General features: G+C 34.9%; 1 protein-coding gene across 1 annotated transcript; it reads left to right on the top strand.

Moving 5' to 3' along the window:
- Positions 1–3,536: 3,536 nt before the first annotated feature.
- Positions 3,537–5,096, top strand: LOC105220508 (circadian clock-controlled protein daywake-like). Its single transcript, XM_054232046.1, has 3 exons — positions 3,537–4,255; positions 4,352–4,600; positions 4,872–5,096. Exons 2-3 carry the CDS (start codon positions 4,380–4,382, stop codon positions 5,071–5,073), a joined length of 423 nt encoding a protein of 140 aa, XP_054088021.1. The 5' UTR covers positions 3,537–4,255; positions 4,352–4,379; the 3' UTR covers positions 5,074–5,096.
- Positions 5,097–14,159: the final 9,063 nt, after the last annotated feature.

Raw genomic sequence — 14,159 nt, 5'->3', positions numbered from 1 at the left:
TTTTATATCATTGTAACCAAATGTAAGTTCTAGATCCCATTAAACGAGCGATCCCAATTAGTTATAGGGATTCTAACTTCATAATATCTTAACAGAATTTAATATGGACTAAATTTAGTCTGTAGTTGCTCCACTGCGATCTAAGATTAAAAATACTGATTCAAAAAAAAATATTTTTTGTTGTAATATTAGGGTAATTCCAACTTGTTGTTTTTGTGACACGCTTTAATCTTACAGAATTGAAAGTATATATTATATTTTTGACTCTGATATTATCAGGTTAAACCGAAAACAACCCTTCATGTAAAAATTTTGGCACACCCTAATATATATATGTACATATGTAAATATTGTTTTTGTTGTTATTTTATCCACCTAATATTTTAGCAAAGTATTGACATATTCTCTGATGATATGTTTACATATTTGCTGAATACACAAAACAATCACAAAAATCAACAAGAACAAAAAATACAACAACAACAAAGAGTTATCTGAATAAATTGTTTGACGCAACCAAGAGCAACCACACAATATCCCAACAGAAGTAGCATCATCAAAAACAAACCTATACCAACAAACATACACATATGTAGATATACCCTTCACAGCAGAGTAGGCTATCTGGTATACTAAACATTCTGAATGAACATAAGTGCCCGAATATTTTATATTTTTCAATAAATAATAAGCGTTGGAACGAACAGCAGCAGCTTGACCTGCTTTGTGTGAACGATAAATTTGAATATAAATGTAAGCAGTTGCTCACAACTAGGCTGGTCCAAGTTGAATAGATGCCGGAAGGAAAACATGTCGGCAACTCAACGAAAGACTATTAACATTGATATCCTTGATATCCTACCGAATGAAATATATACAATAAGTTGAGTGAATTCAGTTTTAGTGGGATGAAAAATTAAGAAAAAGAGGCCGCTGTGACTACGCCACGGACCAGATCAAATTATAAGCTTATTTATAAAAATGTATCAGACATTTGGACTACGACGAAATATGCATTGTCTAATAACAGCAGGTGTTGAGTTGAAGTTCAGAAACCTCGTACAGGACACAGGTTTAGAGGAGAAACAGAAGAGAAGACAGCAGAGCTCAGGAATTTACTTAATAGAATTGACTAATTTACTTCGTAGAATTGACTAACGGATACTCTCTGTATCTGGACCAATTAAAGAACTACAAGGTTGGCTACCAACTGATTTTTAATGGTATTGCAAGTATGCAAACCCGAAGATGCCTCGACAATACATCGCGAACCATTTGTTCCAATGTCGAGTCCATCTAGTGATACTTTAAATAGCATTGCGGTAATCCTGAAATTATCCCACAAAACACAATGAAACGAGAACACAATCACCGTTAAATTTTGTGCTACATACTTGATTAATAGAAGATATACTCGGAACCAATGGTTCTGAAAAACATATCTTTACACAAAATCGCAGTTCATGCCCAACCCTCGAGATCAAACCCCAGTATATTTCGGTCTCGAATGCTACTTGTAATATAATTCACTTTGAATAATATCAGGAATGAAAAGTAATTTATAGTCTATAGACCGTTTCCAAGAAGAAAAAATTGCTCGATTTTGAGATTTGAATTCTGCCGAGTTCGTGAAGTTTTAATCACTTCTGGAAAATCAATAACTAAATATAAATTTCGCTCTGGTCGAGAAAGTGGAAAAAAGAGATAATGACGTCCGCCTTAAAGATAGATTTGATATGATTTGATGTTCCCGTTTGGCGTTAGATCACATGGGAGAGAAAAATAACTTATAGCTTCTTTGGAATTAATCAAATTTACTTAGGCAACTTAGGTCGATAAAAATCCTCTTAGCTATATCCTCCGCGCGGGTGTCGACTGGGCAATGGGTGGCGCTGCTTGCACTGTCGTGGACTGAAGCTGCCGCTTGGTTGGCTAAGGCATGACAGTGGTGGCAGGCGTCATCCAGGAAAGGCTGGCATAATTCTCCATTCATTTCTCTGAGGTGGACTGCTTTTAACGCTTCCCCGGAGGGAGATGGATGGGGGAAGATGTCGGCCATTGCTATTGAGGTGCCTGGCGGTAGGTATAAAACGCTAGGGGTAGAGGACCCCGAATTCAAAAAACTCACAATGGAGAGCGAAATAAAGGATGAGAAGCGGGCTGGGATATCAGCCCAAACGTCGGTGGGAGATGAGGCTGCGACGACCGGCGGGCACAGCGAGAGCTGTGTCGCCAGCGGACACACATCCACTGCAACGGGAGCAGGTTGCAGTGGTTGTAGTACTACTGCCAAACCAACTTTACAGCGCACTGGTGCCACAGTCCTCGAAGACTCGGACCAAGAAAGCGCTGTAAGCACCAACGCGGAAAAGGAAGAAGAGCTTCTTCGTTCTCCTGAGCTGTTGACCGTAGTGGGAGCTGATGCCAACGCCCATCACACGATCTGGGGCAGCACCGACATCAACCAAAGAGGTGAGTCCCTACTCAACTTCATTTTACAAAGTAGTCTAGTGATAGCTAACCGAGGAGAGGAGCCTACATATATAGGACCCACCTCAAAAAACGTCTTAGACATAACACTCTATACCGGTAGATGTGCAATGGTAGAGAATTGGAGAGTGCTAAGTACACCGTCCTTCTCTGACCACAGGTACATCTACTTCTCTATAACATCTGAACCGAAAATTAAGGTAGACGTTAGGAGAAATCCCAGAAATACAAACTGGGATCTCTATGTTCAAATACTAGAGCACAAAAGCTAAGACCTTGCGTGTTCAATTCTCATGAAGAAGTAGAGGCAGGCGTGAATCTATTCACAAATGCTCTCAATAAAGCATTTAATTCCGCGTGTCCAACTATACGAGTAAAGCGCAAAACGAAGCCTCCTTGGTGGAACAATGAGCTCGGATTGCATAGACGAATGGTACGTGATATGTTCCACTGGGCCAAACTAGCAGAAAGTGAGGACTGTTGGAACGAGTACAAGGATCTTTTAAGGGACTACAAAAAGTTGGTGCGCAGGGCCAAACGACAGTCCTGGACAAACTTTTTTAGCAGCTTGGAAAAGACCAACGAGGTAGCGAGGCTCAGAAAGCTACTATCCAAAAGCCCTGCCCCGCTTGGTCTAATTCGCAAAGAGGGCGGGGAGTGGACGGATAACTGTAAGGATTCATTAGAAGGCCTGTTCAATGTGCACTTCCCGGGCTGCAAGAACACGGCTAGTCCCATTAACGAAGGGAACAGGGCTGTAAGTGTACCGGAAAATATTATAACAGAACGGAGGATAGAATGGGCAATCCAGTCCTTCGACGCATTTAAATCACCCGGTACGGATGGAATTATTCCTGCTATGCTACTAAAAACTCAATGGTTGGTTGTGCCGTGGTTAATAACGATTTTCAGGGGGTGCTTGAAGTTCGACTATGTACCGCATTCATGGAGAGAGGCTAGGGTTGTGTTTATACCAAAGGCAGGTAAAAACAACCCAACCTACTCGAAAGAATTCAGACCCATAAGCTTAACTTTCTTTCAGTGGCGTTCAGACAATATTGGTTTTAGAAAAAAGGGGAAATGACTTCGTCGGAAGTAGTCTTCGTGATGCCGAAGAGGAAAATGGGTTGAGAAAAGAAGACAGTTTTTAAAAATATGTACATTGAGCTACTATTCATTTTAAGAGAAGACCAAAGAAATACGAATATCACTTAAGCTCGAACTTCAGATCACGTGTAATTTGAGGTACGGAACCCTAAGACCGCAGAAAATCGAAGCAGGTTTCGCGACAGATGATCAGGTGTTCTTCGTGGTACACTCTATAAAAGAAGACTGCAGCAAAAATATATATTTATGTGGTGTCTCATTTCTTCATATTGCTAATTAAACAGGCATTATATAGACTATATATCATATCTACTATATATACGTATATATGTACGTATTTTTAAAAATTCTGAAATATTTGCTTCAAAAGTGATCTTCTTTATTTCATTAAAAGTCATCTTACATCGATATAGACCTTTGATATTTAAATAACCACACTAGTATTCGCATCATTTTTCCAGCTGAACCCATTACGAAATGCCACTTTGCCGATGAAAAATGCATGATCGAGCAGGCGCACAAGTTGTTCAAAAAAGCTGCCACAGGTGTGCCTGAAAGGGATATACCAGCTTTGGAACCGTTGAAGTTGGATAAAATCGAAATGTTGGGTGATAAAAATAGTGCATTAAAAATTGAAGGCGCGTATCATATCTATTAAGTAAGTAGGGATAAAGGGGTGCATATATTTAAGTTTTTTGGGAAATTATAATATACTTTCCAATGTATATATTTTTCTTATTTTCTATATCTTTAGAGGCTTCAGCAAGGATCTCAGCAAACCAATGAAACTTGTCTCGCAAAATATCAATCCACGCATCACCATCAAGTCGAAATATAAAATTAATGGCAATATACTTGTCTTGCCTATTACAGGTGAAGGTGAACTCACGATGGTGTTGGACAATGTAAAAACCCGCTTTTCGACCACACTCAAAGTGGAGAAGCGTGATAGCAAACATTTTTTGTCTGGCGATACTATTAAACTTGAAACCCAAATGGATAAGTAAGTTAGCTTTTCTTGTACTTACGATAAACGTTCTTTGTCTGCGATTGGCAGAATTTTTTTATAAAAAAAAGCTACCGTAGATGTCGCTGCTGAAAAATATTAATCAGCTGGTGAAACTTACCACTTCTTATGATAAAGGGTTTCTCAATAATAATTTTAATTGATCAATTAATTTGGCTGTCTAAAAATGATATTACTATCTTTCTATCTTAGCATAAATTACAATAAATCTAGCCAGCTATAAATATTTGATCTCTCTTTTTACTAGCGTTCACATCGATATGACAAATCTCTTCAATGGCGATAAAACGCTCTCTGAGAGCATGCTCCAGGTAATGAACGACAACTGGCGCTTACTCAGTGATGATCTAACTCCAATTATCAACGAGGCATTAGGAAATAAAGTAAAGGAATTGCTGCAGAAATTCTTCAAAGATATACCCTATGAAGATTATTTTTTAACAGATTAAATTAAAGAGTTTGAATAAAAAAAGTTAGTAATTTTTAACATTAATTGTTGTTGTAGTTAAAGCATAATAGTGATGAGAAGTTTGAGCATATTCACCACAGGTGAAGGAAATAACTATGTAGTCAACCAGGAGATTGAAAGACTATTTTTTACCAAAGAAAATTCATAACTTGTGTCCATAGTTGATGTTGTATTGATTGGAAATTTACTGAATATTTTGGCTTTCTTTCTTTATTGGTATTTGCAGAGCATAAAAGTTAAAATAGAATTAAGGAAATGCAAATACTACTGTAATAGAACAAAGGAATAAGGAAGATATCCACTTGTACTACAAAGTATATATTTATAATATTATACATCGACATACACAATATTTACCAATATAAAGTAGACCTGCTACCAAAAAAATCTGCTCAGCTTGTACCATAGATAGAGAGGAAAGGGCAAAGGTATTGAGGTATATTGGGTAAATAAAAGCTGGTGGGCACGTAATCCATTGCTTCGACAAATACAAATAATAAAAACAATGAGAGTCACATCTAATGCAGTGAAATGCAAACAAATACGACTACACACCCTTGGAATAAGCAGGTCGTGAGTAAATCACATCATGCGGCGCGAAAGTCTTCAGATATGTAAAACAAAACGAAAGAAATAAAAACGATAGAAACTAAAATAACTTGAATAAAAAATAGGAAAATACATTTCTATATGTATATATCTTTACTATATGTATGCCCATATGAGGGACATAATTCAGCATTGTTCTCCCAACTATAATACAAACACACAAGGTAAGCGACAGATCAGAATTTTTATTTCTTTTTTTTATTTTTTCTTCCGTAACGGAAATGGGTATGGAAGTGAAAACCAGATTGCAAATAAAAATAAAGTAAATAAAAGTATACGCAAATAAAATGCAGTTAATGGAGTGCAACGGAGCCGGCAAGGATATAACAAATAAGAAATCAAAAAATATAGATAAAAATAAAGCTGAAAATACAAATCAAAATAAATATCTTCAAAGTAGTTAAAGACTTGATAGCAAGTATTGTAGTTGAGAACATTACGTTGAATGTACATTTCAACTTTAATGATTACATTTAATGCAGGGGAATGATTACTACATGTTTTCTACTTTCTATTTAAATAGTTTTAAAACTAGCGATTCTAAAAACTCCTTTACTTTAATTTTACTTAATTTCCCAAAATGTTGTAATGTTTACATTCAGGTCATAAGTTAAGTGGAGGGTATAAAAAAGCTATATCATGAAAACTAGACTGAAAAAAACTGATTACAGATTTGAATTCAGCGCGCCCAAATTAACTAGAATCAGTTGATAAATTTGAGTCTACAAGTGTATCAAGCTTTAGCGACTCTTTTACTATATTTTACTATATAAAGGGAAAATCTAATGACAGCGGAGAAAGGAATTTCCGAGAGCGGAATACAGATCTTCATATCTACAACTACTATATGGAATTTTCATAATATTAAATGCACTCATGCGGCACCACCAAATGATTGATGATGGTCAACGTGGATGAATTGTAAGTGAATAGTGACAGCGAAACGGAGCAAACCTTCTATGATTGCACTGATTGTGCTAGAGAATTATCATACTTTACTCACACACTCGAGTTGTGATTACATTAAATTTCTGCATGTTAGAACGTTTCGAGCGCGGTCTTGACGAATAAGCGATTGATATGCAAGCTGCAATAAATATATGCCAACAATCCGCCCTCGATCCTACCCACATGTCTACCTCTCTGCCATTGCAAGACGGCGTAGATGGCTTTTCAACCCAAGATATTAAAACGCTTTACAAATATATTTGACCTCTATAAACATATTGCTCTTAGAAGGCACCCAAATTTCACTACTTTCTAATACACCTAACCTTGAAGAAAATACATACACACGATGGAGAGGAAGTTCGAACCGAGTTCTTTTGAGAAAATAACAAACGAAATTGGAATGTTGCGGACTGTCCATATTTATAGAAGAACTCGAACAGCTTTTAGTAATATAAAGTAGGAGACTGAGATTAGTATGAATATCTACCATGATGAGAAATTAGATATGTTTGAAGTCGTTCGATGTACTCTGAATTTATAGTGAGGACATTTCTCCAAACTGTTAACAGGAGCATAGACTTTGTGAACTTAACCTCACCATAAAGGAGTTCGAATTGGTATTTCTTACTTTGCTACGCCTAATAAACCAACAAAAACGAAGGAAGGAGAATATCACAGACGAAGTGTAAATTTGTGTCGATTAAATATAAATGTTTGAGAAAGTTAAAACGAGAATGACTACTCGTTTGCGATCTTCTTAACTTTGAAACTGGTATCTAAAGGCAGAAACTGTAAGACCAAGAAAGTCTCACAACAGCTATACAAATTATAAATTATGGAGATAAGTGCAGCTGATAAGTCCTAACGGATCCAAGTAAACTAGCTGGATGACTAGAGCTTAAGAGCTTTATTAAACCTCAAAAAGCTTTAAGGAGCTTTCTTTGGGTACAGCACTGATTTTTCTAAACTGATTTGAGGTTTCTGATAGGATAGAATCTCCCCAGCAAATTGTGGTTCCTCCCATACGACAAAAATAAAAAAGTCTATGTTTATATATTGGGCTTGTAGCTAAATAAATAGTTGCATATGCCATCAAATTTATGTATTTTGAGTTTGTTTTGATTATTTCTAACGGAACTTCTTGAGTGAAAGCAACATATGTACGGCCTTGCACAGAAGTAAATAGTTGACAAAAATAAAAGCGAAAACAACGTGTACATTCAACTGCTAAAGTTTAATTTAAAAAAGTGTCTAAATAAAAATACTTAAAATGGAAATTAAAGTAGATGGTAATAGTATTATTTTTCAGTAATAACAAGTTTTTAAATTGTGCTGTTGTTTTTAGAATAACAAATTTTAATGAAGTGTTTTTTTTTTTGATTCAGTTTTGTTGTTCTTTGCTAAATGTATTTGGAGCAGTTGAAAAGCTCATTAAGATAAATGTCGACTGAAATGAAATACATACAAATTTCTGAAGACAAGATATTGAGAGAGAGATTGATACAAATAGTACAACAAAGCAAAGACATAGACATATAACAATCTAACTCACAAATTTACAGTCTACATGTCCTATCATTATTTATCTAAACCAAAACTTTTCAATTTCCTTCAAAAATGAGCAATATCATAGAGAAAAACATGACATATTGACAACGCGTTAAGAGTCTTCAAGTCAAATTAAACTTTTGCAAAGAATTTTTTTGTGAAATTTTAAATGTCCAAAAAAGAGAATTTATATACATAGATACATATACATATATATATCAACACTCTTATTCCAATAGAATTTCTTGACAAGTTTGTGTTGTCACTCACACTCAAAGTATCCACGTATTCGTGTGTTTGTATGTGTATTTTTCTTTTAACACTGCAAAACTTTATAACTTTTCAAATTATCGAGTCTCAAGCAGCGAACGGTGTGTGTAATTGGAATTGATAACTACCATGATGTGCTATCAAGGCGTGCACTTCGACTTGAACACACTTATACATGTACACAAAGATTTGCTTGAGCGCCTAAATTCATATTATTGATTCTCTCTGCATAAGCTGAATATGGAGTTCTATAAATATTGTCATTTCGAGAGAGAAAAATTCATAAGACAGGAAGAAACGCCAAATATTGCTAAAGTTCTTGAAGTTTGATGATGAAAAATGCAATGTTGCCGGTAATATTTAGTTCAAAGGGACAAGTGCGGTAGCAAAATCTACTTTTTGGAATTACACTTTACCAATTTTTTGGAAATTAAATAATTATTTTATAATGTTGTCATGAAATTTTGGCAAAAATTCATTTAAAAAAATTTAAAACAAAAGTTTTTTAATATTAAAAATAACTTATTAATAATAAAACCAAATTTTGAAAAATTTAGCGTTTGAAAAAAAAACTTAAAAAATAATAACATTTAGAAATAATAAAATTTATTTTTTAAATTATGAGAAGAAAAAATAATTATTTTTATTTAGTATAAAAATAAATAAATATCTAACAAATTTTTCTTCAAAAATATTCGAAATCTAATTTGATTATAAATTTATTACAAATAGAGTGGAACTTCTCTAACTCAAATCACCATAATACACAAAAAAATTTGATTTCTGGAAGGAAAATTGTATAAAATTTGACTTCTATTGCCCATTCGAGAGTTCGAGTTATGGAGAACTTCAAGTTAAGGAAGTTTGAGTTATGGAATGAAATTTGTATGAAATTTGATTTCTAAACGCTATTGACAATTTAAAAATTCGAGTTATGGAGATCTTCGAGTTATGGAAGTTCCACTGTATTTCGACATTATGCAGATAAAATTTTGTTTACCACTTAAAATATTTTTATATTTTTTATTTCATTTTTTAATATATATACTATAAAATGTTTAACAAAATTTTCAACTTTTTTTGTAATAAATATTAATTTGCCTAATATAAATTTTCAAAAACCAAAAATAAAATTTTGTTTATTTTTTTCATTACGCTGAGTTTTGAGATCTCCCCTCCAATTTTCGAACAACTTACCACTGAATATATTTGATTGTTCTTTTTTTGTATTTTTCCGTTTTTGCAAACATGAATATTGGTTACGTTTTTGTAATATTCCAATAACATGCAATTTAATAATTTTTTGAACTCAAGAAATGCACACGTACACACACATACATCACTTACAATCAAATATGCAGCCACATAAAAAAGTCTAAGTTTCTAAAGTACAAAAACAAATGCAAGTAAGTGAGTGGGAGCACACTCATATATATGTATATATGTTTGTATATATATATAGTATTATCTATAGAGTATATATCTGTATTTGTATAGCCAGAAGAGTCAAATAACTTTGCGATACTTTCAAATCAATAACGAAAACTTTGACAGCAAGAGTTGAAGTACAGCGAACAAGACATGAGTGGGCATACGAAGCCAACGACACTAACATATATACAATATACACACATGCAGAACAAATAGCATATATATATGCAAGTACGCACTTACATATGTAGATCAAAATATGCTTTTATAAAATTAGTTCGGTTAAGAATTTTTCTTTACGTGTATGTACTTTATAAGGCACTTATGTAGTATATGTGTACATATATAAGGTAGGTGTGTAGGTATATAAGGTAGGAACTTTTCGGCTGCGAAAGAAAGTTCAAAAAGTAGATATTACAGATTACTTTAACATTCACAATGTGTCAACCCTGTCACAACAAATCAAAACAATAAATAGGAAATCCATGATTAGTACGAAAATATGTAGCACAGCTGGGAGACAATATTAGAAACAAGTACAGTAACACATTCATATGAATATAGCTAATTCCGGAAATTAAGAGCATGCCAGGCAATGTGTGCCTAATGATAATGTAGCTAAAAGGTCCTTCATTCCCTCTGAATACCAAAATGGACACACACCTCTCAGAGAAAGGTTTCGAAGCCGGTAATTATCTCTCTATTCTTCAAAGATATAAAGTTAGGTTAGATCCGAAATTTAGTAACAAAAAATCAGAAGGATTTCCAATGCCAACCTTAAGAGAGCTACTTTTTAAGTTATACAAGCGGTCACAATATATAAATAAGAGATCAATTCACATTGCTTTTAGTAGCCTTGAAATTACATAGAATATAGGATCTTAAAAAGATCGTAATATAACGTCAAAGGCCCGAGAAAGCGAATGGCAATCTTTAAGATATACATGAGAAAAAGAGGAAACAGAGAAAGAAAGAATAGAAAAAGAGAGTGAGAAAAAACGAGCACGGTAAAATAGCCAAAGCGAAATAAAAAGCAAAACGCTGTAAGGATAATCCAAAAAGACGAAATGAGATCTGTGAAAAAAGTTCATTCCAATAAATCAAAATAAACTCTCCAGAAAAATAAACTCTATATTTAAATACCAGATCTCTAAAAAAATTCTATTGGAAAGTTTCTTTCTGTAATATCTTCTTTGACTCAGTAAAAGATAGAATCGTTGTAAGTGGAGTTTAAATTTATGTAGACCAAGTCAAGGATCTCATATTAAACGTGAACTTTTAAACACTACTCTTGATAATCGTTTATCTAAAGTGTTTGTAATTGAACTTGTACAATCCGGCTAACAGCTTCGACTAACAAATTTGTTTGGATTTCCTTTTTTGCATGAGATGAACACAGTTGTTTTTATACTCTTCAAAGTAAAAAAAACTCATATTTACATATCACAGCCTGCAAGACTGCTACTTGTTCCTCGCTACACGTCCATCATTGCTGCATGTCCGTTGGCGGCGCCGCACGTTGCAGCCAAACTCTGTATTCTTATGCGCGCCTAATAAATTGCTCCCAAGGACAAGAAGAGCCAACCCGACATTTATTGTCCCACTAACTGACATTCGAAACTGTGGTTATCGCTTTGGCGCGCCCGAACTTCGCAAAACTGCGCAGAATTTGTTGGCCGTACAATGAATTTCGTCTGCCAATACTTAATGTGCGATGAGTTTCTGTGTATGTGTGTGTGCATTGCACAATTAGTTGGGCCAGGAAGATAGTGTTGTGGTCATCGCCTTCAAATGGTTGTTAGAATGGATGCGTTTTCTATGGCAAATAATGCCGAATGTTGTGAATGCGGTATGAGACAGTAGCAACTGTGATTGGAATTTAATTGATAAATGGGCAGGATTGCCAAGCGGAAAGTGTGCATGTGTTGCGAAATGAGGCGAATGAAGGAAAATGAAAATACAAGTAGGTTTTAAAGAGAAAGTCGGAAGAACTAAATGTCAGCCAATCTCTCAATGCATCTTAAATTAGACGTTCAATCAACTCAAGCTCATTTCCGAATTATTTAACTCAAACAATAGGTTTTAGTAATCGGAGGTCTTCCTATCAAACATAGGCATTGGACTTCATAAGACGGACGGTCTTCATATGAAATTTGCTTCAAATTTCTTCAGCGCAACCATCGCAGTTATGGCCCAAATCTTAAAGAACTAATAAAGTCTGCATGATCTTCCATATCATTTAATAATCATTAAATAATTTAATGATCAATCATGATAACAGTCAGAATACATTTTATTTGAATTTCAAAGCATTTCACTTACCACAAATTATAACTGTAAATATATCACGTTCTCTTCGCAGCATGGCTCTCACTTTCTATGACTGTTAATTTAACAGTGCAATATAAGTCCAGCATGCGTGCAATGTTAACTGCAAAGAGAATGGAGAATGACTGCTAAGTGTGTGATGAATATTTGAACAACATACAGTGGTGGTATGTCTTATAATTAGAAACGACTTTACAGCATATAACTTTCCTAATTTATTTTAAAAATGTACATTGCCATATTAAAACTATGAACTGGAATTCATAAAGTAGCGCATCTTATTTGAGGTTTACTTAAAAAAAAATTAATTAAATTTTTAAGAAAATGTCTTATAGTTAGTACACCAGCCACTAACACATACGCAGTTGCAGAGAGACTAAAATCTCTACAAAAGTGTCTTAAAATCATTGAAAATCACTCCACTGTAGAGCACATAAGCGAACCTTTCCTTTGTAAATAATGTCATAATTCAGACTGACAAAAATCATACCAGTTTAGAATTAAAAAGGCACATTTCTTCTCCCTAACATGGTCATTTGAACATTTGTTGCTTCAAACATTTCAAGGACACGCTCAGAAGCACAATTATAATAAATATTAGGCGAGAGTAAAAAGTGAACAAGTCACCAAAAAACGATAGAAACTGTATAAAATAAAGAAAGCAAGCATAAGTACAAAATAGAAATACAAATATTGTAACATTTGGCCATGAAACTTATTTTGTTATGAATTTGCTTGTAACGTCCGAAATGAAAACTTTCAAGTGCCCATAGTCATTAGAAAGTGTTTACTGCGTTCTTTTCGTTTCAGAGACTTTTCCACAGGATATTAAAATTAACTTTATTACCTAATTCAATTGTTGTGTTGCGCCAATTACAAGTAAGAAGAAAGTAATGGCAAAAAACAAGAGAACGGAAATATTAAAAAAATGAACAATGAGCATTGAAAAGTTTACCTTGTACTAGGAAGTGAGTAGAAATCTGTGTACTAGAAATGACACACGAACGGAACACAGATAGAGGATCAAGATGAAAAAAAAAATTGTTGACAAGCTACCTAATTTGAGTTTATTTTAAGTAAGCAGAATACAACTGAATAATATCTCTATTGTGTGACTTCTTTAGCTTGATGCTGGAGAAAATAATACGAGCTGCAGAGCTCAATAGAGAAGGTACAATTGTACAGCTACTGGCGTACGCCGATGATATCGATGTCATTGGAAGCAACACGAGCGCCGTTAGTTCTGCTTTTTCTCGCCTGGATAGGGAAGCAGAAGGGTTTTAAGGTGGATGAGAACAAGACCAAATATCTCCTGTCATCAAACAAACAGTCAGCGCATTCGCGTATTGGCTCCCACGTCACTGTTGACAGTCATAACTTTGAAGTCGTAGATAATTTCGTCTATATGGGAACCAGCATCAACACCAATAAAAATGTCAGCCTCGAAATCCAACGCAGAATCACTCTTGCCAAAAGGTGCTACTATGGACTAAGTAGGCAATTGAAAAGTAAAGTCCTCTCTCGACGAACAAAAACAAAACTCTACAGGTCTCTTTTCAGAAGTGTAGACGATGTCAACTTCCGATGAGACGGCCTAGGAGTATTCGAGAGAAATGTTTTGCGCAAGATTTACGGTTCCTAAACATTGGCAACGGCGAATACCACAGATGATGGTATGATGAGCTGTATGTGTTATTCGACGGCATTGACATAGTCCAGCGAATAAAAACACAGCGGCTACGCTGGCTAGGTCATGTTGTTCGAATGGATGAAAGTGCTCCAGCTCTGAAAGTTTTCGATGCGATGTTTCCCACTTGTGAAAGCCGAGGAAGAGGGAGACCTCCACTCCGTTGGAAGGACCAGGTGGAGAAGGACCTGGCTTCACTTGGTGTTACCAATTGGCGCCAAACTGCCAAAAGGAGAGATGCG

The sequence above is a fragment of the Zeugodacus cucurbitae genome, chromosome 5 (genome assembly GCF_028554725.1).
Source record: "Zeugodacus cucurbitae isolate PBARC_wt_2022May chromosome 5, idZeuCucr1.2, whole genome shotgun sequence".
Lineage (NCBI taxonomy): Eukaryota > Metazoa > Arthropoda > Insecta > Diptera > Tephritidae > Zeugodacus > Zeugodacus cucurbitae.
Note: the sequence above shows the minus strand (reverse complement) of the source record. Positions and strands in the feature narration are given on the sequence as shown.

Excerpts from the sequence above, each read along its gene's own strand:
- LOC105220508 (XM_054232046.1), top strand. The coding sequence starts at position 4,380 with ATGAAACTTGTCTCGCAAAATATCAATCCACGCATCACCATCAAGTCG. Across the intron at positions 4,601-4,871 it reads CTTGAAACCCAAATGGATAA|CGTTCACATCGATATGACAA; the intron begins GTAAGTTAGCTT and ends TCTTTTTACTAG.